The 21854-nt window shown below is 43.6% G+C and overlaps 2 protein-coding genes across 2 annotated transcripts; both read left to right on the top strand.

Annotated features, from left to right (window-relative positions):
• The first annotated feature begins 13674 nt into the window (after nucleotides 1-13674).
• Nucleotides 13675-17136, top strand: OTOS (otospiralin). Its single transcript, XM_041416314.1, has 4 exons — nucleotides 13675-13784; nucleotides 14103-14181; nucleotides 14538-14564; nucleotides 16636-17136. Exons 2-4 carry the CDS (start codon nucleotides 14130-14132, stop codon nucleotides 16818-16820), a joined length of 264 nt encoding a protein of 87 aa, XP_041272248.1. The 5' UTR covers nucleotides 13675-13784; nucleotides 14103-14129; the 3' UTR covers nucleotides 16821-17136.
• A 414-nt stretch (nucleotides 17137-17550) lies between these two features.
• Nucleotides 17551-19377, top strand: COPS9 (COP9 signalosome subunit 9). Its single transcript, XM_041416411.1, has 3 exons — nucleotides 17551-17653; nucleotides 17724-17796; nucleotides 19076-19377. The coding sequence occupies exons 1-3, from the start codon at nucleotides 17591-17593 to the stop codon at nucleotides 19111-19113; spliced, it is 174 nt and encodes a 57-aa protein (XP_041272345.1). The 5' UTR covers nucleotides 17551-17590; the 3' UTR covers nucleotides 19114-19377.
• The last annotated feature ends 2477 nt before the right edge of the window (nucleotides 19378-21854 follow it).

Genomic DNA, 21854 nt, shown 5'->3' with positions numbered 1-21854 from the left:
AGGAAAAAGTTGAGCTGATGCTTATGCAGGCTCCAAATCCTCCTGACGTTGTGCAGATTAGACAACTAATTCCATCCCCTAAAGATTGGGATGAAAATTTATGGGGTGATCCCTGCAGGAACAGACCAAGGGAAAATGATCTTTCATCTTCTTCAAATTCCCCAGAGTATGAAGTCAGGCCTATTATAAAAACAGAGGTAACTACTGGATCTCAGGGTGGACAGAGAAATCCCAACCAAACCCCAACTCTGATGAGATTCAGACAGCAAATTTGCAAGAACACTACAGCCGTAAGCCAGGTGAAACTGAAACTGAATATTTATGGTGAGTTTGTTTATCTGGAGGAAACAGAGTCTTACTATGTGGTGAAGAAGCTAAGACAGGTTTTGGGGCCCTGCTGTCTTTTTAACAGACAATTATCCCCATTCAATCACAAGCAGGGTTACATAGGTGTGAGGGAGAGAGGAGAGCCGCTGATCATGCCCTTTAAATCTCTGAGCAAGCTCTTGACTGCTGTTACCAGAGCTGCCTGTGTCCAAGCCATGCATGAGCCAGGCCCTATTAACACTCCCATTACAGCACCTGCAAACTATGAAATGTGAAAGTGACTAATTAAAGCAGCCCCTGCCATACTCAAACCCTACCTGGCTTCAAAATGAGATGAAATTAAAAGAGACACAGCCTTTAATACAGAATTGGCTGAGAGTGTTGCTGCAATTTTAGAATATAGAGAATCCCCACCTGGGCAACACTAATGAGTGACTTCATAAATTACAGTCAAGAGATAGGATGGAGTGATTTAAAAGTCATCATTTCAGACAAATTGACTATTCCCAGCAACCACGACCTGCAGGTCATCCATCCAGAAAACAGAGGTGCAGGAAAGAGCTCTATCATCACACATTATCATTACACATTCCAAAGGTGCAACTCAGAGACAGCCTGTTGGTGTTATCCAGAGCCTAACCAGTACATTCCTGGGATGAGATGGATGTATATTGTATGGCAGGCCATATCAAATTCCACATATTCCGGGAGAAATCCACATGAGTGGGAAAATTTACTTACAAAAGCCCTGAATGGCTCTAAGTTCCACTTTGCTGAAGCTCCAGAGGTTCATTGTGTTGTCCATACCCATAGGATTGGACAGCCCTGCTCATCCGTTCCAGCTTGGAGACTGGCTCTATGTTAAATGCTGGGACAGTGATTCCTGCAAGCTGAGTGGAGAGGACCATTCCAAGTCCTGCTGACCACCCTCACCACAGTCAAACCTGCTGGCAAAGCACCCTGGATTCACTGCTCCAGAGTTCAGAGGGCCTCTGTCTTGGAGCAAATGGGAAAAGAGAGACTGATACAAAGGGTGTGGTTTGAATTGTTTTTTCTGTGTTTACTATCTGCAGAGTTGGTAACCAGGATTGAGCTTTGGAACCAAAATTTGCATCCCGCTCTAGTCCAAAACGTATCCAATGCTCTTCATAAAAACAGTTGTTGAGTTTGTACTCAAGTGCCAAGAATTAATCAGGATAACAACTTGTCACCGTCATATTTTCTGGAAAAATCCCTTTGCCCAGGATTTCTCTCCTGGGAAGCTGAGAAGCCTTAGAGAAAAATGAAAACAATAATTATCTGATTTGCTTCTCCTGTGTTTTGCTGCTTTGGAATGTGTTTGGACATTATTTACCAACAGGTGATTGTTTCATTGGTTGCCTGTGAATTGTTTTTACTTATTGGCCAATTATGGGCCAGTTGTGTCGAGACTCTGGAGGAAAGAGTAATGGATTTTTAATTATTATCTTTTAGCTTTCTGTCTGTATCCTTTCTCTATTCTTTTAGTATAGCATTCTATAATATAATATCATATCATAATAAATTAGCCTTCTAAGAACATGGAGTCAGATTCCTTCATTTCCTCCCTTCATTGGGGGACTCAGAAAATACCACAACAACTGGCCATTAATTGGTGTTTTAATGAATGAGACAAACCTTAATGACAGTTGGGAACGGGTCACTAAGGACTGCCTACCTGTAACTCTAAGCAGTTTAGTTCCTGATCAAGAAAATTATAAGATTCAGTGTGTGCTGTTTAATGTCACAGGAAAGGCCATTCTCCCTCCATACTGTCATAACACTGAATCTAAAATAAGGCTAGTCCCAAAAGCCATAGCAGGACTGGCACAGACACCCTGGAGAATGGTTCCCCCCAAGGTTCAGGATGGTATTGGATATGTAAAAATGAAGCATGGAAAGTTTTGCCACTTGATAAAGACTTGTGCCCTTGGGGCTGAAATTCCAACAATAGCAATGTTTGACCACCTCAAAGAACAAATTAGGGGGATGAGGACTTATGTAAGGAGGATGAAAACATCCAATAATCCCCTTGTTGGCTTTCCATGATTTTCCATAGTGCAATTATGGCTCCTGTTCCTTCTTGAGAAGTAATGGAATTGGAGAAAGCAATTGTCAGCATTTGGGCCTTTATTGAACATACTCAGAGTCAAATTTCAGATTTAATTGTGGCCTCGTGAGGAGAAGCTCAGGGTTAGGATTGTGTGATTCTTTAAGACAGACTGGTTCTTGATTTTTACTGGTCTCATAAGTGGGCATGTGCAGAGTCATTAACTCCAGTTGTTGTTCTTATATAGATGAGACAGGAAGAATTTTAAAAGATTTGGCTGAAATTTGGAAACAAACTCAAATTTTAGGTCAGGTAACCCTTGAAGATTGTTATGAATAAAAAGTTATCTATTTTTTTTTAAGGTCTCCTGCCCATTCATTTCAAAGATGACTCATTGGGCTTTGAAAAAAATAACCATACACTTATTTCACTGTTACCAAACTGGACTTGGATAATGCAACTGTTCATACTGGTTGTATTTGTAATTAGTGTCTGCACAATTGCTTGGGGCATGTTTTGATGCTGTAGTTTCTGGTCATCTTTACGGGTTACTGCTAAATATAAGTGATAGAGACTAGGCAAGATAGAATTTTATTGTGAAGTCTCTAAAGAGCAGAAATTATGCCTAAAGATTTTTAGCTTTTGAAGTATTTGTAGCTTTGCAGATTTTTAATATATAGCAATATCCTTTCCAGGACTTTCTCACACTCTAGAACCGTAGTTACCCTTTCTCACATTTTATGCCACGTTCTTGAAATTCTGTTTGATCTTACTTTCAAGGAAAATAATTTCTAACAAGAACATCCTGTTTTGTTCCAGCATCTGGGCCAGAATAATAAGATACTTCAAAGAAATAACAAGATATTGGGCTAAAAACCCTTCGAGGGGCTCCAAGGGGGCAGACGCAAGGATGGGTTACCAGACCAACCTTTCTCCTATTGGATTTACTTGCTAGAGATGTTAATTAGTTAAACTTATAAAAATTGTGCAAACTTGATGCTGTGCATGCACATATAATGTGTACACCTGAAAGCTCTCCCTAAAAGACTGCTCTTTGTTTTATCAATTTTTATATTGTTTGGAAAGTTTTCCTTCTGCCTTTAGGAAACAACTAAAATTAATTAGAGAGATTATTAATTAGAGAGATAAAACCAAGGAATTCCTTAAACCAGGAGTGGTATTGATTGGGAGAATGGTTACATGAGAAATTAGATCACACTGGTAAGGAGGCGTTTTATTTTGTTGCACAGAGCAAAGGGGAGCCTCTAAACAGGAAAACTTGTGAAATTATTCTTACAGAATGTCCTCAGTGTAGATTAAAATTGCAATTAGATCACCGTGCTAAAGCACCACCCCCACACATCAGTAAAGGAAAAAGTTCTTGGGCCACAGGGCAAATTGATTACGCTGGGCCACTGAAACCTTCTGAGGAACACTGACACATCCTTACAGGTGAAGAAGAAATCTCTGGCCTACTCATGGCAATTAAATGCCAAAAGGCCAATGGTCAAAAACACAGCATGGGGACTGTCATCTTGGTTATGGAGCCTACCTACTCCCAATACCATCCTGAACAATAGTGGCTCACATTTCTCATGTGAGGATGTACAAGAATGGGCCAAACATTCAAAGGGAAGAATTCAATGAGTATCTCACACCCTGTATTTACCCCAGTCAAATGGAATCACAGAAAGGGATAATGGCCTATTGTAAAAGAGCCTAAAGCCACATCTGACCACTCCTCAAGGTTCATCCCTTTGCCCATTGAGAAGATGCAGAGACATCTATCTGGAGGGGAATTTTCACAGGTATTTACCTTGTACTTGCTTCTGTAGGTCTGTGTGAGGGTCAATGTGCTGGAGCCAGTGTACAATGAAAGTTGCTCTGCTGGATTCTTGAGTGCTTTACAGTCATAAGTAAGTTAGGCCTATAAGTGAGTTCTTGTTCTGCTATTGTGAATCCTATAAGAATCCTGTGTTAAATTGTTTAAATTAAACTCTCAATTAAGTGCTGTTAAGTCTAAGTGCTCTTAAAACCTTGAGGCCTAAATGGTTGGTGCAGTCCAGGGCTAAGTTTGGCAAGGGGGTTCACTCTGAACATTGTGACTCAACAGGAGGGTCTTCTTTATTCTTTCCTATCCCCATCCTCCAAGAAGATAATTTTTTGTTGATTTTAGTTTCAAATAGATTGATTTTAGGTTTTAGTCCAATTTTTCTCTGTGTGATTTAACCATCTAGTAAGCAGTAGGGTGAATCTTGCCAACCAGTTTGTCACATTTTCACCTCAATATTAAGCCAGCTTTTGCTGGTACCTTTGCCAGCAATTCTTTGAGCAACTTAAACACTCTTTCATAACAGCTGTGCTTTGCATGTGCTTGTGCAGGAGTCACACCTTTCCCAAAGGAAAAGAGGAGCAGAGCACTCTGGCACCAGCTGCCTTGCATGAAAACACAGTGCTCATGGGAAGGGAGGTTTGGGATGCACCACCATGCACATGTTGCCCAGACCAAGAAAATCAAAGCAGTGGTAAAAATCAAGCATTAAAGGAAAAACTCCTGCCCTTCTCTCCCAAGAACAGCTGACAGTGCCTGCCCAGTTTCTGTCAACTGTCCCAAGTGCTGCCCAGCTCTAGTGCTGGGTGAGACAAGCCACCACATGCCTGGCAGCTGCAGCACTTTGTACCCTTTCCCTTGTATATAATTCACAGACATTTGCCTTTGGAAGGTGACAGGAGGGATCACAGGCATAGAAGCTTGGGCAACAAAGAGAAATCACCTTGATTCAGTCCCTAGGCAGCCCATTTAGTTATTATTCCTGTCTTAAGCTCCCACCAACACAATAAGCCACAAGTCAAGGTGATTTCAAAATTCAGCACATTTTAAAGGGTTTAGAAATAGACATGAACATTACTGTAGATTAAATGTATTGACAAATATGTAAGCACCCTCATCATTTTCCAGGGTCACATGGGAAGACATGAACAATACCAGGAGCTGAATTTGTTTGCCAAGGAATGCTTTAGAGCTTTGCCAGCAACATTGCCCTCACCATTCTTCTCCTAACTCATCTGTCATCTTCTTTACAAAAATGCCAGCAGTTTTCCCTTTAGCTGACAAACATGTTGCCTGAGGGGGCCTGAGGGCACTAATGTACCCTAAAAGGCCTCCAGCAGCTTCCCCTGTAGCCTCCTCCATGCCCCTGCCCATGGTCCCAGGAAACATTTAAGCTCAGCCCAGGGCCACAAATCCTCGACTCTTTTGCGGGGGGTGTTAGTCTTTGGCTCTGCTGGAGTTATGAGTGGTTCTGTTTTATGGCTCCTGGTAGAATGTTTACAGCCCTAATCTATAGCATGCTGGTGTGAGTACTGCTTTCCTATAAGGGCTGATGGAGCCTAACTGGGGGGAGCAGGGGGTTGTGGAATGTGGCAGTGATTATTTCCCTCCCCCTTGATGCTGTCCTTGATGATATCCTTGAAGGATAATGAGATGATTGGCTCTTGCAATTAAGGGATGACTATTGTGTGAATATTAAGAGAAGCTTTAGTGATGTATGGTTATGTTATTGTAGTTTAGATGTCCTCTGTTCTCCCCATGGTTCCCTTTCCCCCCTGCATTGTTGCTATCAGACAGCCTGGGTTGTCCAGGACAGGTACAGGAAGGTGTGCACTTGTGCCCCTTGCATGGGGCAGCTGGGAATGGCAAAGCTTGGCGCTCAGGGGGTGAGGCATGGCAACACCTGATCTCCAACCAAGTTACAAGAAAGCAGTCTCCACCGATAAATGGCAAAGAAGAGCTGACTGACAGACTTTGGGAGGGACCAGGGCTGGCTGATGCAACCCCCAGGGGTATGAAAGAGTGAGCATCCATCTTGAAGATGAACTGGCCATGTGGTATCCATGAGGGCAGTTCCCAGTGTTGTGAATTTTTCCTTATTATTCCTTTTGTTGTATTTTTGTCAAGGTTTAATAAACCTTTTTAAATTTTCAAAGTGAGCAGTTGTTTCTCACAATGCTACAAAGTGAGTGGTGTCTGCATAGAGGACGTAAAGCGCCTCTGGTTCCTTTTTGTAGAGGAAGACACTGATACATCCTTCAGTCACAAAAGCGGTCTGCTGAAATGGGGCTTTCACCTTTGTGCCTTTGGTCCTTCTTTTTATCCATCTCCTGCTGCAGCTGAAGTTTTACCCCGACTTTGCTGAGATTGCAAGCGTGCTAAGCCCGAGCAGGCTCTGCCGTCGTGCCCGTGCGAGCATCTCGGTGCGTGAGCGGCGCCCCGGGGCAGCAGAGGGAGCCGGAGCCCCGCGCTGCAGCCCCGGGCCGGGATCGCTCCCCGGAGCCTCCGGGCACATCCCGCAGCGCCTGCGGCTGTCCCCGCTGAGTGCGGGCTGTGGCCACATGTCAATGAAGCCGGGAGCCTGGTAAGGCTGCCCTGCCCATGCACACGGCTGAACTTCACTAAGGGTGGCAAAAATGGCATTAAACTGAATGGTGAGGCAGGTGACAGTCTGAGCTGCCAGGCAAGGTCAGGTGCAAACCGACTGCAGAATCGTGTGTCAAATATGGGCAATGATCATCAAATTAAAAACTACACAGCAATAAATGCAGACAAGAATGGCTTGCCCTCTGTTTAACTGTATGCATCAAGGAATTTGAGTGTCAACAATGCTGTTTTAAAGATTATTTGGTCCTGATATAACAGGTTCAGTATTGTTCAGCTGCACTGGACTTTAGTACATCAGTCCAAACTAGAACCTCAAACATAATCTCTGCAAAATTGCTTGGTAAGGCCTCTAATTTATAAGGCTAATCTCTGCTTTCAGTATATAAGGCAATAATCAGAGTAATCATAATTTACAAGCTCCTAGAGATGTGCAGGGCTTGCTCTCCAGCTGCAGTGTTAGTACTGACCACTGTTAGTACTGACCACTGCTGTTACCTAAAAAACCTAGGGCAGAAGGTATGTGCTGTTTTATTTTGGGATGGTCACTGATAGTCTTCACCCTGTCAGTCTTTAAAACAGCAAAACTATGTAAGGCGGATAAACAGAATTATTCTTTCCAGACCCACATGTGATGTTCCTTGGGTTTGCTAACCTGGTCTGCTTGTAGCAAAGTCTGTGTGGCTTTTGGTCTGGCAATAGCTGCAATGATACAGCCTCTAACAGGTCTCATTGATTGCTGGTATCAAATATACTGGCAACTTGCTCGTGTTTGTGATGGATTTTTTGTAATCAAACTCATCTCTTCATCAATCTGGTTAATCAATTTTATGGTCGCTAGGGCAGAGCTGCTTGTGGACAGGTATAACTGGTGATATTGAAGTAGCCTTGACATATGAATCAAAGGAAAGAAAAGACCCTGGGTATAAAGAAGCTTCTATTTATCCTACTGAAATCTTAACTTTGGTAATGAAATATTTAATGCACTTTTATTTAAAGAAACATCTCTCTGAAATGAAAACAATAAACATCTGCTGTTGGCTTAATAGCTTAAGTGTAGCTGGAACATTCAATCAATCTGAAAAAATTGTAAGTATATTTCAGAATGGTGGAGATTATTGCTATGATACATCTAACCTTAATGGCAATGGGAAAAATATATCCTCTCTTGAGAGTTCTTGAATAAACCTGTCAGTTTGTGACCCGTTTATCACATTCTCTCTTGAGTTCAGTCATCTGTGGCTGTGCTGAATAGCTGAGTAAGGCTAAAGCACACAACTGACCAATTTATCCAAAAAGGTGCCGTGGATGAGCTTAGGCCTAATATGGGTGCAGGAAGGGTGTCCTGGATGCCCTGCTGCTACAATACAGTTGCTGCTGCTGCCTCACATTCTCCCTGCAGCGGAATTGCTTGGAAGCCAGTGCTCCTCACTGCCACGTACCTTCTGTGGTGCTGACAGGCACTGCCAACTGCGTCTCCTGGGCAAACAACATGCAAGAAACCAAGTGGCCTTGTTGGCTCTTATCCTCCATTTTGCCTATAGCAAAAATAGTTTGAAATGTTACCAAATCGTAACCCACTCTGGTGGCAGGCTGGGTGTGATGTTCCTGTCATTCATGTGAACATTTGCAGATGGATGGTAGAAAAAGATAGTTGGTGTCACTGGTGATAGGAGAGGAGAAGTCAGCCTGCAGCTGTTCTTTGCTGGCTCAGGAGCATCTGCTTGACTGGTGAGCAGGAGCACCAGACTGCTGTGCTGCGCCAGCAATGCAGCATGGATCCTGGAGAAAGCCAAACCTGGTGCTTGGAGCTGGCAGTGCTGCCCTAGGAAGGCAAAGGAGCAATGGGGGAGAGCTGAGGATACTCCTGGGGAGTGGCACTGGCATACCTGGCAGGATCAGCTCCTTGGGAGCCAAGCTGCGCTGGTCCTGATGCCAGCAGGATTGCTCCCCTTCTTTGTTTTCAGTACCTACTGCTGCATGCAGCACTGGCTGCTGCCTGTGCACCCCTGGCAGCTCATTTTGTGTACAAATATAACCTTTCTTCAGATAGAGGTTAAAACTGTAAATTAAATAAATATCTGATGTACTTACTTGTTGGCCCTTAAGTGTGATTGATTTAAGTGTAGAGCTACTCCTTAACTTGGGTTTGTAACTCTGACCTTCCCAATTTGCTCTAGTACATCTGCAAGTGGTTCATTTTCACTGGGCTATCTCTAATTGCACTGCAGTTATTCTGTTAATGGTTTTGTAACTGTCCAAATCCATCTGCTATGTCTCCCTTCAATTGTTTCCAGGGGCTAAGAGTATCAGGATGATCAAGCCACTTGCTGGCAGGAAAGCTGTCTGTTCACAAGGACTGGAAATATGTCCTATTTCAGTAACTGACTGTGAGATCAAGCACAGGCTCAGCCTGAGCTCACCTGGCCCAGCAGCAGAGGGTGTCAGAGCAGTGAGACAGAGCAAAAGTGCAGAGCAGTTCTGCTCCCAGGCCTGGCTCAGGCACTGCAGCTAGGACACTGTGTAATTGACAATACATCGTGACAAAACATTCCACAACTTAACTGTATCAAATCCCACTACTTTTGTTTTGGATTAGCTGTTGCCAGACTAATTTGGTATCTCTTGGTAGAAACCAAGGTCCTGTTATCCTTTTGCTGGCCTGAAGCAGTTCTGCTCCCAGGCCTGGCTCAGGCACTGCAGCTAGGACACTGTGTAGTTGACAATACATCATGACAAGACATTCCACAACTTAACTGTATCAAACCCCACTACTTTTGTTTTGGATTAGCTGTTGCCAGACTAATTTGGTATCTCTTGGTAGAAACCAAGGTCCTGTTATCCTTTTGCTGGCCTGAAGGGTCTCAGTCTGCTTTAGCTGGTCCTTGTCTGCTAATCCCCCTCACGCTCTTCTTTGTATCCTGTCTTGTTCAATCATGACTTTGAGTTATGTGACACCAAAAATGCAGGCAGTATTCAAAATGGCACAATGGCAAAGTGATGTCTTATGGGTTTTGTTTTGTCTTCTTATTTGTCTTTTTGTCTATGACTGAGCATTAAAGAACATTATACCACACCTCTCTTTGGTAGCTCCAAATCCAGTTTGAGTGGGAATGGTCAGAAACCACATGTCTTGAAAGTGGAAGAAATTTACACAGGTATCTCATTTTATATTTACTGGTCACTTTGTTACTTGGCTTCTTGGTATTGTGAGGTCCTTACACCTATCTGAGCAAAGCATATTCTAGTCACAGGAATATCCTCTTGACCTGTATTATTTGTACAAGTTGCTGGAGGAAATAATCAAACATTTGTTGTTTGTTGTTTTTAGGGGTGGTCAATATATCACTGTCATTAGTTGTTTCTGATGTTCAGAAATGTTGTAGCCCTATGGAGAACATTTTGTCTGCTCAGCTCAAGGGCAGAGCAGACAAGATGCATCTATTAGTCCTATTTAGTTTTTAGATAAGTTCCTATGGAGCACTGCATGCACTTGCTTTTGTCTATTGATTAAATAAGAAAGATTCTGGCTTTTTAAACAGGGGTTTTTCTAGTGCCTGGAGCATTATAGATTTTTTTGTGTGTGATAGCAGTCTAACATAGCTATTGAAAAACCAAAGGCATCCATAAACTTGCTTTTATGTATTCCTTTATCTTTGTTTCAAGTTAATCGACAAGGAGAGCTGAATTGCTCCACAGGGGCTGGCTCTGGGCAAAACAGCCCTGTTAGTAAGAAGCCCATCTGAAGGCAGGCTGGCAGCTCCAGGACTGCTCCCCATTGAGTCACACAAACACCTGTGCTGCCCAAATTGCATTCCCCTATTCCCAAGGGAATGTCTTCTGTGCTCCGATTGATTTCGGTCTCTGACACGGCTCTGTGTGGGATTTTCTGGCTTTGAGAGCCATCTACAGAAAGTACATATTGATTGGATCCTCCTGGGATAGGGGGGTAGGAAAAAACAACAGCCCTTTCTATCGTGTAGCAAAGCTTTTCTGAGTGAATGGCCTTAGCTAAAAAACTTTATGCAAACTTTAGAGTACAGAACCTGAAGAACTTCTTGTCAGCAGGAATAACAGCTTTTTGAGCTAATGGGCTGTTCTGGAAAAGGAGAACAGTAAATTTCTTTCCAAAATAAGTAGAAATTAAGACACTGAACTCATTAAGCAGCTGCCCTGTTAAGTGCTGTAGTGTCTGCTGAAATGTGGCTGCTGCTGAGCAGGATTTGCATTTGTGGGCACCATAGCATCTCCAATTACTGCTCAGCAGTGAGGAAGCCTGCAGGGCAGCAACTATTAGCAGAGGGTTCTGCTAAACGATCCATGCCAGCACTGGTGCTGGACACTCAGTGCTGTTACTTTAATTGCCCTCTGTGTTGAGTTTGAAAAAAGGAAAGTGCTCCTAGAGAAAGAAAAGGGAATTAAAAAAAAGGGGGGAGGGATGAAATGAATGTGTTTGGAGGCTGTTACAAACCCTGCAAGTCAGAGTACCATGTGTTCTGGGAGCAACCAGAGAGCACACTGTGCACTGTTTGGCACACTGAACCCAGCAGACACAGTCCTTCAAGCAGCTGATGAGAACTCATCAGTTTTTCTCTAGTCCAATGCTATGTTTAAAACAGATCCAGTTGAGACAAGCAGTCATGTACAGCAACAGAAGTGTTGATAGAAGAGGTTGTAACCTGTGATGCAAGTTGTTTTCAATGCTAAGTCTTATCCTCTTTTTATAATTTCCTTGGTCTGCTTTAGCATGGAAACCTTGAGAATTTATTCACATCTCCAATACTTGCACTAGCAAGGGGGAAATTTTGATTTGAATTAAGTTGCAAGTGTGCAATTGTTAGAAGGATGTCACACAATGTCAGGTCAGCAATCCTCCTGGCTCTGGAAGTAACCCCAAGCTTCAAAAGACAGAATATGAAGGTGTAAAGGAGGTAGGTGTGAAGGTGTGTGTCAGCCCAATAGCTATGGGAATCTTCCCAAGATCATCAAGTGTTGTAGCAGATTGTATTGTGATCAGATAGACCCTGAATCTTATAATCTCTGGGACTTTGTCATCCTCTTACAATGCTGTTAATATCTCAAGAGGAGAGCAGCAGGATGTGGCTCCATCAGGAGCATCATTATTCTCCTTTGTCGTCATCCAAAACATGTTATCTCACCTCTCACTTGGAACTACACCTGGTTTATCACCAGCCAAAACAAAGAGCTACTGATGGATGTGCACAAAAGCAGCTTTATGGCAATTATTCCATTACAGCTGATGACTGTTTTGTGTGTGCATCTGCACACCTCAGTGCTTCTGGGTTTTTATTGGAATAGGATATGCAGAGTAGGCAGTGAAAGAGAAAGCCTGGCTCTGCAGGCAGTGCTGCTGGGTGCAGCCAGGTACATGGATGCAGCACAGGACTCCAAGGAAGTGCCTTTTCCCACTCACAGCTTCTGCAACCCAGGTGAGTGCATGAGGTGCTGCAAGAACGTGGCTTATGTAGGGAGCCCTCCTACAGGCCTAGGAAATAAATATTAAACAGGAGGATTAAAGCCTTTCAAAGATGGAATTGGTTGTGCTTTCATAATATTTTTCTTTTCACCCTCCACAAGACTTGGCACAGCCTGGTGTGCTACAAAGCACCCTTTTTTCTCCTTACTCAGAACATCTTGAATTAATTCTTGGCAAAGCTATCTAACTCTGTGTGTAGATAGGAACAAACTCCAGCCAAGCTGGGTCCTCCTGCAAGGCCACTCACCTGGTTCTCTCTGCTCCAGGACTTTGTGAGTGCACAGATTTCCCTGTCTTGCGGCAGATGGGTGGATGTGGTACAGCAAAGGCACCGATGTCGGGAGCCACACACGCAGCTGGGAAAGGCAGGTGTCTAGAAATGACACAGAGAAATGCTGTTGTAGACCATAAAGGCAACTGAAAATGCCCAGCAAGAGAGTACAGCTCAGATCAGCATGTGTACAGTCAGATTTCACAGCATGAAGGTGCACAGTAGCTCTTCTCAAGAGAGGCAGTATCTAGAAATAGCTGGAGGTTTGGGAAGGTGACCTGAACTGCCACATCTTCGAGAAGCATGGAGATTCCCTATCTGCCTGTGAGTCACAGAACGCTTTCTGCTGCACCTTAGTCCATGACCACCCCTGCTGCCATCAAGGGTTGTGTGCTAGACGAAAATCAATCAAGATGTGCGTGACAATTGAATATTCTCCAAACTGTGTCTCCTCTTCAGGCTTCTCAAAGTGCTGGATCCATACAGCAACCTGCACAAGCTGGAGCCCGAAGCACCTGCTTGGTGTGGGAGAGGAATCCTTCCAGGAAATGGGTGTAATGTGCAAATGCATTTCAATGCACCCCATCGACCCTCTGAAGGCACCAGCACCATCAGCATGGCTGTGGTCCTCGGGGACCTCCTTCTTTACTTACTGTAACCCAATTGATTTTAGTGGGCACTCGCTGCCTGGTACATTTTAAGGTCTAGATTTTGAGGATCATAAGTAAGAACATAAAGCACTGTCAAATATTTCTGGGGTTTATGACTGAGCTGGAAAAGAAACTCAATTATCCTTTTAGCAAGTTGCTCAGCTAACATTTTAAAAAATCTATTTGTCTGAAGGGGCAGAAAGAAAATCAGGAGGGCAGAAAATATAATAATCACTGAATTTGCTTCTGGATTTTTTCCCTCTATCTTCCAAAACAAAGTGTTATTGCCAAAGTGAATTCTGATTTCCTCTCAGAAACTGTCCACTGTATTCCATGGGCAGTGCTGAAATATAATGCAAATGTGAGTAGTTAAAATATCTGAAGAAAACAAAATCAGATTGGTGTAGTAACTCAGTGACGTTTCCCCCTCACCCTTCCTTACAGAGCGCCGCTATTTTACAGCAATAGAAATCCTTTTGGAGTTGTGTAGCTGACTCAGAGCTGCAAGAAGAAGAGAAAAGAAGAGAAACAGAGAGGTAATTTCCAAAGTGAAATTAAATTAACCACAAAATCAAACATTTCCAAAGACCCTTGATTTCATGTTGGTTCAGAGGCACCTTTTGGATTTATGCCATCTAAAACCAAAATATCAATACACATTTCAGGACTGATGATCTTTTAATGCTCTGTGTTGCACTTCAGAAGCTATAAGAAATATGACTGGATTTTGTCATGCCTAAATTAATAAGTATAATCATTTTGGAATCTATTCTTCTATTAAAACAAGAAATAATAGAGTTTGCATAATTATTAATCTCTTGTAATAATCCTCAATTGTACAAATTACTTTTCAGAAACACGAGCGGTTTCTTGCAGACAAGATGACATTTACTGGCTTCTTTTTGTTCTGTATGCTGCTGAACATGCTAACAGGTAAGATTATTACCAAAGTTACTCTTGTTTATTTTTTCAAGCTCCCAGAAATATTTTGTTACAAATACAGAATCTTCTCTTTAGTATTGCTGACATTTTAATCCAAACTGTTCAGACTGTGAGTTCTGACTAACAGCCAGACTAAGTTGGTTCGTAGCAGTGACTTATTGCAAACAGGGAATTCCTTGCTCTGCTGTTCAAGAAACAAAAATCTTCTGGCTACACAGAAGATCCTATGTGGGCATTAAAAAACTTGTGAGCTTCCAGTTCTACTAGTTCTACATGGAATATGTTTGGTTAACAGAAAGTCTTTCTGTGCAGGAGCTGGTACTGATGTGTTTCCTCTTTACTTACAGATGCCCGATCCATCCAGGATGGAGATGGTAATTCCTAATGTGTTTTTATTTCCTTTGTGTCACTAATAATTAGAGTAATTTGCAACTCCCAGATCTGATGCCCAGCAATGACTTTGGCAGGAATGCTTATTAACCTCAGTGGGCTATGGAAAAGTTTTCAATTAGTTCTGGTGACAAAAGAATAGTGAATTTTAAAAATTCCTTTAAAATTTATTAAAAGGTGGTGACATATTAATGTATAATAATAGAGCTAATATCCAGTCTTAAAATGAAAAGGGATTACATCTGTTGTACAAAATCCTAACTGGAATGCACGAGACTTAGAAATGTATAGGACATCTGAGAATTTTGTCTGTCCTGAACCATAATGCTGTATGTGCATCTGCTTTTTGGCAAGAGATACCAGCTTTCATGACAAAAAGCTTAAAATTTACAAATTGCCACAAATCCAATTAGAGAAATGTTGGAATAAATCCCTTAGCACAGCTACCCTGTGGTTCATGTCACTTTGTGTGATTAGTCCATTGGAGTAGTGTTTGCCTTTGATTAAAAAAACCCTCAACACCCTAATGATGTTTACACTGGCTTACTGATGATTCCATCATTGAACCTCTTTTTGGCTTTTCAGACAGAATTCTGTCTAAAAACAAAGTTGCAGAGAAGTATCTGCAATAATCAAGTACTGCCATTGCTGGTGTACATCTCAGTTAACCAGAGGACAGCCAGCAGCATCTCCAGTGTACAAATATGCAGATAACAGATATGAACAGAACAAATGTACAATAATGATGACTTATCATTCAAACCTTTTTTCCCCTATGCTCCATTCTATTTCTTTAGAAATAAATCTTTTTAATACATCATCTCTAAAATATTTTTAATATATCATCTGTGTTTTTGTAGAGCAAATATTTTTGTGGCAACTTTTGCAACAGTCAGGAGAGCCTGCATCAATCTAGAATTAGAACCCTGTTCAGGCAGTGTCCTGTTGCTCTCATTACCAGCAATTATTGTTCTCTTTCACACTGGGCCAAGCAGCAGCCTGCAAAGTGAATCTGAGGTCAGCTGGTATAAACAGTGAGTTCTTCTCTGCAGACAGCATTTGGCTGGTTCATTTGGTTTGTTATGTGCCATCTGTGCCTACACGCTGCAAACTTTACTCCGTAAAATTAAAGTCTGACAACAGGATTGTTGAAGGCTCTTAATTCCTACTAAAGACTGTGGCCCCAAGCTGAGTGAAAAGACTTTCATTCATCTAAATGGGCTTCAAATCAAAATAAAATACTGTGTTTAGCTTCACTGCACAGAAAGACATTTGTGACTGTGCTCTCAGCTGCTGTTTACATTTCATATCTGCTTCTCTGTTTGCCCACATTTGGGCCCAAGGGTGGTCAGTTCCTGCATTCTCAAAACTGATTTTGTTTTGCTGCTGAATTGTTAATCTTGTTTCAATGGCTGTATCACATTCTGGTCCTGCTAGAGCAGGCCCAAATGCAGCAGCTGTCCCCCAAGTAGCAAAGCCTTTCCTCTCCATCCCCAGAGCTCTTTCCTACAGTCCCTGGAGGAGAGGCACAGCTCTGCAGTTCCAGGCAGTATCAGGGCAGTATGGCCCCATACTCCCGGGGGGTTCTGTGGGCAGTGTGCCCAGCTGCAGGGGCATGCCATAGAGGGTGGTGCCTTATCCCTTATATCTTTCTATGGGACAAAGCAAATTATGTGGAAAGAGAAAAAACGGCTTTCGATTGCAATTGCTCCTTGCTCTGAAATAACCTGCAGCCTTCTAGAAATGAAACCAGCCTGATGAATTCTTGAATTGGTGTCAATGTGGATGTGTTCCTTCTTTCCTGCTCCTCATCTTGTCCCACTCTGTCACTCCTGGTGCATCTGGAGCAGGGAATACCGGCTCCATTTTCTGCTGAGTGGGTCACGGAGAGGGGTCAATGGCTCTCCTTGCCTCTCTCCTGCCAGAGGAGCACACCAGCCCCCAAAGGGAACTCACAACCCCAAACCATGGCGGTGGCTCCAAGCCCAACCTCTCAAAAAAAGTGCTTCGTATTATAGTAATCTGCAATATTTTATTTTGGTTGGGTTTTTTTAGATCTCTACCAGGATGCTGCAGCTTTGCCCTACTGGCCCTTCTCATCCAATGATTTCTGGTCCTATGTGGAATATTTCCGGACCTTGGGAGCCTACAACAGGATCAATGACATGGCCAGAGCCTTCTTTGCCCAGTTCCCTTTTGGGAGCCACCTTGGCTACCACGTGCGTGACCATGAGCACTGAGAGCCTTGCTCAGCTTTGCCAGAGCTGCTGCCCAGGTGTTTGGGTGAGCACTTGACTGCCACTGAACACACCTGGGCTGCCCTCACCTGCTCTGTGACACCACGGTCATGTGCAGCGTTTTATGGCTTCAGTGAGTCTCTTTTTTGCCATTTCTTGTAAAGGTGTTTGCGTGAACACCTGACTGCCAGCAAACACACCTGCACTGTGCCTCAGCCACTAAGTGACACTGCAGCCACATGGAGCATTTCAGGCTTTAAATTAATCCCTTTTTTACAATGTACGCTTCTGTGTGACACAATAAACTTGTTCATTCTGCTGCATGGCTTTGGGAGCTTTTTTTTTCACAGGTGATGCTCTCAGATCCGTCTCGGGAGACTGCTCTCTGTGTAGAGGAGCACATGTGTGTACAGGAGTTATTCAACCAGTGCACGCAGTTTGGGAGCTGGAGGGGCCACCAGTATCAGTCACACTCACCTCATTTGCAAGCTGATGCCTCAACTGAGGCCTGAAGGGGCGCAGGGCCTGCCGTCGCCATGGCGATGGGGCGTGGGGGGGGGGGAGCAAGATGGCGGCCTTCATTGCTTGTCACCATGGCGACGGGGGCGGCATGAGCAAGATGGCGACCTCCATTGCTGGGCGCCATGGCGACGGGGGCGGGGTGAGCAAGATGGCGGCCTCCATAGCTGGTCTCCATGGCGACGGCGCGGTCCACGCGCGGGGGCGGCCATTGGGCACGGCGGCGGCGGAAGTGACGGCGCAGAGGGGCCGCCATGAAGCCGGCGGTGGACGAGATGTTCCCTGAGGGCGCAGGCCCTTACGTGGACCTGGATGAGGTGAGGCGGGTGCTCCGGGGTCGCGGCCGTGGTGCCGCGGTGCGGAGGCGCTCAGCGGCTGCTTTCGCAGGCAGGGGGGAGCACGGGGCTGCTGATGGATCTGGCCGCCAACGAGAAAGCGGTGCACGCCGACTTCTTCAACGGTAAGGACGCTGTGCTCCCGGCGGTGTCTCTGCAAAGCTCGCCTGGCTCCTCTCCCCGTGCTTGGCTGCCTGTGCTCCCTAAACTTGCGGCTAACCAATCTCTGGGTGCGGTGGTGCAGGTGCGAGCGCTAAAACGCGGGGTTTTAAAACTTCGGGCAGTTTTAGCGTGTTCATCGCTACAAGGAAAAATACCTTGGTCTGCTCGTATGACAAGTAGCTTATGTTAAACAGTGCAAATAGGTCTGGAAATGTGGGCTTCTCTGGACAATCTGCTCCGGTGCCTCACGGCCCCTCACGGGGAAGCATGTTTTTCACATCCCCAAGCCTACATGCTGTCAGTTTGAAGCCGTTCCTTTTGTGCTGCCACTCCAGGCCCCTGGAAATAGTCTGTCAGTGTTCCTTGTAGGTACTAAAAGGCCACCCTGAAGCTTCTCTTTTCCAGGCTGAACAATCCCAATTCTCTCAGCCTGTGTGTAAGTATTTACAGCTGCTTTGAGAGAGGGGAGCCACGTAGGGATGGAATATAAAACACTGTGCTGCACCTGGTGGCTAAAGGGGTTTTTGTGCTTCTAAAGAAATGCATTTAGACACTGCAGCAGTGAGTTTTATATGTTATTGAGTCTTGCAGTGGTAGTGTTGGTATCACAAACTGGTGTTAATTCCAAAATAAAGTCCATTTCTCATTTTACTCAAGACTTGGAACACAGGAGTGAGTGGAAGGCAGTTCTGCTCTCAGCTGTCTGTTGGAGCCAGCATATTCAGGAGTGGCTGTTTCCATCTATCTCACACACTGTGGCATTGTGTTCCATTGGTAGTTTAGGGCTCTTCTAAATGAGGATTCGTCCTCAGTTCATTGTAGGTTCTTGTAAGTTGCCTTCTGTAAGAATAAAGTGTGTTCACTTAGGTGCTTAGTTTATGTTCAGTATACAAAGAAGATGCAAGGCCGAGTAGTTAGGAGTAATTCCAAATGTGACTGGAAACATTTCACTACTGGGAGATGTGTTCTGAGACAGAAATGTTATTGCCACCTTTAAAGTGGTTTTGAGGAAGGGGTTTTTAACACAAAACAATTAAATGTTTTTGAGGAAGGGCTTTTTAACACAACTCCCAATTCGTTAATCTGCAACATCATCACCCTGATGCTACATTTCTAATAACTGATGGTGCAGTAACTCTCATTCTCTGAATTCACCTTTATTTCTTGATCCAAGGAACAAAGTACTGTACTTGCATGTTCATTTGTAACACAGGTTAATTTTTGTCTTGTTTTCCTGACTAGATTTTGAAGATCTCTTTGATGACGATGACATCCAGTGAGCTTATGTGTCCAGCAGAGCTGAGATGTGGAGTTTTCTCTAGGATCACCTGTGCAGTTCATTATTTATTAAATTAATCAAAATGGGAAAATCACAGAGGAGGGGAAGAAAGCCTGGATAAGCTGCTTGGGGAATATGAAAACCAGATGGTTAAAGATAACTAAGGAGGGAAGTGTGCACTGTTATTTCTAGGAACCTGTGTGTAGATTTTCCTCGAAATTTCATTTGCTGATGTGCTTATTGAATAAAATACTGAAGAAACACACATCTTTCTGACTTATCAAAGTAGAAATTGCTGTCTTCTGATCTCCCTTAGAGTGATTATTTTGGTATTAAATAATTGACCGTTGCTTTTGGATATTACATAAGAGAGATGCAGCAGGGTACATGCTGCCCAGGAAAGTTTTGTTCATCCCACAGTAAAGGATTGTTTTGGGACCAGATTGTTCTGAGTAGTCCAACTCACTTGTTGGTCACACTGAGAAGAGTGTGGCTTGTCTTTTGTTTCAAGACAGAGCTACCATCAGTGCTTCACTTGTAATTTAAGGAACACAGAAGGAAAAAGTAACTTCACCTTGATATGTTAAGCAAAGAAGTGTTCTGACCCCAGATTAGGGGAATGCTTGGATTTAAAAATATAATTTCATTTTTGAAATTGTACTTGATAGAAAAAGAAACTTTTCCTGCAGAATCTAATGCACTTATTTGTGCTGAGAGGTACAGTGTATATGAACCAGGCTGTTAAAATACTATCTCAGATTTTGACATAAGCTTTTCAGAACATAAAAATATTTCATTCTCACCCTTCAGTGACCAAACTGAATCTCAAAATGAAAGGAACAAGTGAGTTTTTAGTATATTTTTTTCAGAGTCAAGAGTGTAATCCTGTCTAATCACAAATGCAATCTGTATTCCATAAATTGATCACAGACTAAATACTGATCTTTCTTTAAATAGTTAACACTACTTCAATTTTACCTGCAGTAAAACATACCTGTGTCACATATTTTTCTTTAGTTTGCCTTCAAAAAGGAAATCTTAAATCTAACAGTAAGTCTTCCAGGCAGTGAGTTGAAAAAAGTAAGCACAATAAAGCCAGAAGGATTTAGGTGTGTTTTGATTGTGCTGCTGTGGATTTCTGCAGAGCCCGTGTTTGGTCACGCAGTGTGCTGTAAGTCAGCACTCTGACGTGTTCTCTGCCTGGTGCCTGACACTGCTGTGTCCCTGGAGGAGCAGCCCTGCTCAGGCAGTGCCTTTCCCTTTTAGTGCTTGCTCTGCTGGGAGCCTGGCCTTTGCAGCTTACCTCACTGAGACCGAGGTAAAGCAATTCGAGTGGTGGCAAATGGGCTGGGACTGTCTCAGGCCCTGGTGCTGTGCTTATTCCAAATTATCTTTTGAGAAATGAGTTGCTGCCAGGAAATAGAGGCAGCATTTTGGGCAGGTGCAAAAGATGAAATAAAACTCAAGAGGCAACTCTCCTCCTCTGCTCTTTTATCTACTTCTGCTGATTCCTCAGTATGGTTGGTTTTGGAATACATCCTTGTCAATGTTTTGTAGATAGTTCTTTGTTTTTCATTTGCTTCCTTAAGTTGTAAGAAACTTGAGCTTTAAGTTTGATCACAGCAGCAGGAGTATATTCTGTGATACAAACCCACCTTGAACAGCTGCTCTTCAGTATGGATGGTGTTCTCTCCTCTGAAGATGTCTGAAACCTCAGTGAACGTTGGTTTGAAGGTGCTAATGGTGAGTGGTTCTGGTTGTGTAACATCTCACCTGATCAAAGCATGGAATTCTCTCTGTGGAACTGGGTCCAGCAGTTTTCATCCTGGGAGGATGTAACTTTCCACTCAAGGTAGGTTGAGCTAACACCTTTTTGTGAAGATTTCCAGAAATGCAGGGTTTCACATAGAAAAGCAGCATCAGTAGTACTGCTGGCACCTGGGAGGTGTAGTGTGTGTGTGTGTCTGTGGAGAGGGAACTTCATCTGTGCAGTGTTTAACAGTGTGTGAGTTAATCAGTCCTTAAGCTGTGGAAAACTGGAATCCCATGAACTGCCTGGGTGTGCAGGTAACGCTGCTCTGGCTGTAGCTACTGGGGGTTCTTGGGTATTCCCAGTCCTTCAGTCTGATACCTGTGTGCATCTCCTGGGCTGGGATGAAATGAAAGGAACATTCAGAGTTGGGATATTGCCAAACATGCATCTTGGAGCTGTCTGCACTAGGCAGTTCCCTCCTGCACGGTGAGACTGAGGGTGTGCATCGCATCATCTCTCCAAAGAGGGCTGTCAGCGTGTTAAACTTCCACCAGGAGCTGTGGTTTGTTTGGGTCCCTGCTGGAACAGTGGTAGATGAAGAACAAAATGCCCTTCAGCTTCACGTTGCTGCTGTGTTCCCATTTGTCAGGGCTTTCAGTCTAATTAGTCTGGGGGCAATAGCCTTTTGTCAGGAAATAATCACAAGATGTCAAAATCTCTAATAATGGATGTAAGTAGCATTTGACTGCCTTGGCCAATTATTTTCTTGAGCTTTGATTCCTGTCCTTTTTGTGGAGATTGACACCTCTCATAAGAAGTGTTTCTTAGGGAACAAGGCTGTTTGAACAGCAATATGCACACGTTTAGACTGATGTGTATTCATTTATAAGCTGCTGGGTACTGCTGAGTATTTCAACATCCAAGTAAAGGCTCTAGTCTGAATAGTTTTGTGAATTGTCTCAGTGATTGCAGTGGGACAGCTGGCAATC

Source organism: Onychostruthus taczanowskii, unplaced genomic scaffold, assembly GCF_017590055.1.
Source record: "Onychostruthus taczanowskii isolate IOZ18803 unplaced genomic scaffold, ASM1759005v1 scaffold51, whole genome shotgun sequence".
In the NCBI taxonomy this organism is placed as follows: Eukaryota; Metazoa; Chordata; class Aves; order Passeriformes; family Passeridae; genus Onychostruthus; species Onychostruthus taczanowskii.
Note: the sequence above shows the minus strand (reverse complement) of the source record. Positions and strands in the feature narration are given on the sequence as shown.

Bases quoted from the DNA above. Each gene is read 5' to 3' on its own strand.
- OTOS (XM_041416314.1), top strand. From the start codon at position 14,130: ATGACATTTACTGGCTTCTTTTTGTTCTGTATGCTGCTGAACATGCTA. The intron at 14,182-14,537 runs GTAAGATTATTA...CTTTACTTACAG, and splicing joins GCTGCTGAACATGCTAACAG to ATGCCCGATCCATCCAGGAT. The intron at 14,565-16,635 runs GTAATTCCTAAT...GGGTTTTTTTAG, and splicing joins ATCCATCCAGGATGGAGATG to ATCTCTACCAGGATGCTGCA.
- COPS9 (XM_041416411.1), top strand. From the start codon at position 17,591: ATGAAGCCGGCGGTGGACGAGATGTTCCCTGAGGGCGCAGGCCCTTAC. The intron at 17,654-17,723 runs GTGAGGCGGGTG...CTGCTTTCGCAG, and splicing joins CTTACGTGGACCTGGATGAG to GCAGGGGGGAGCACGGGGCT. The intron at 17,797-19,075 runs GTAAGGACGCTG...TTTCCTGACTAG, and splicing joins GCACGCCGACTTCTTCAACG to ATTTTGAAGATCTCTTTGAT.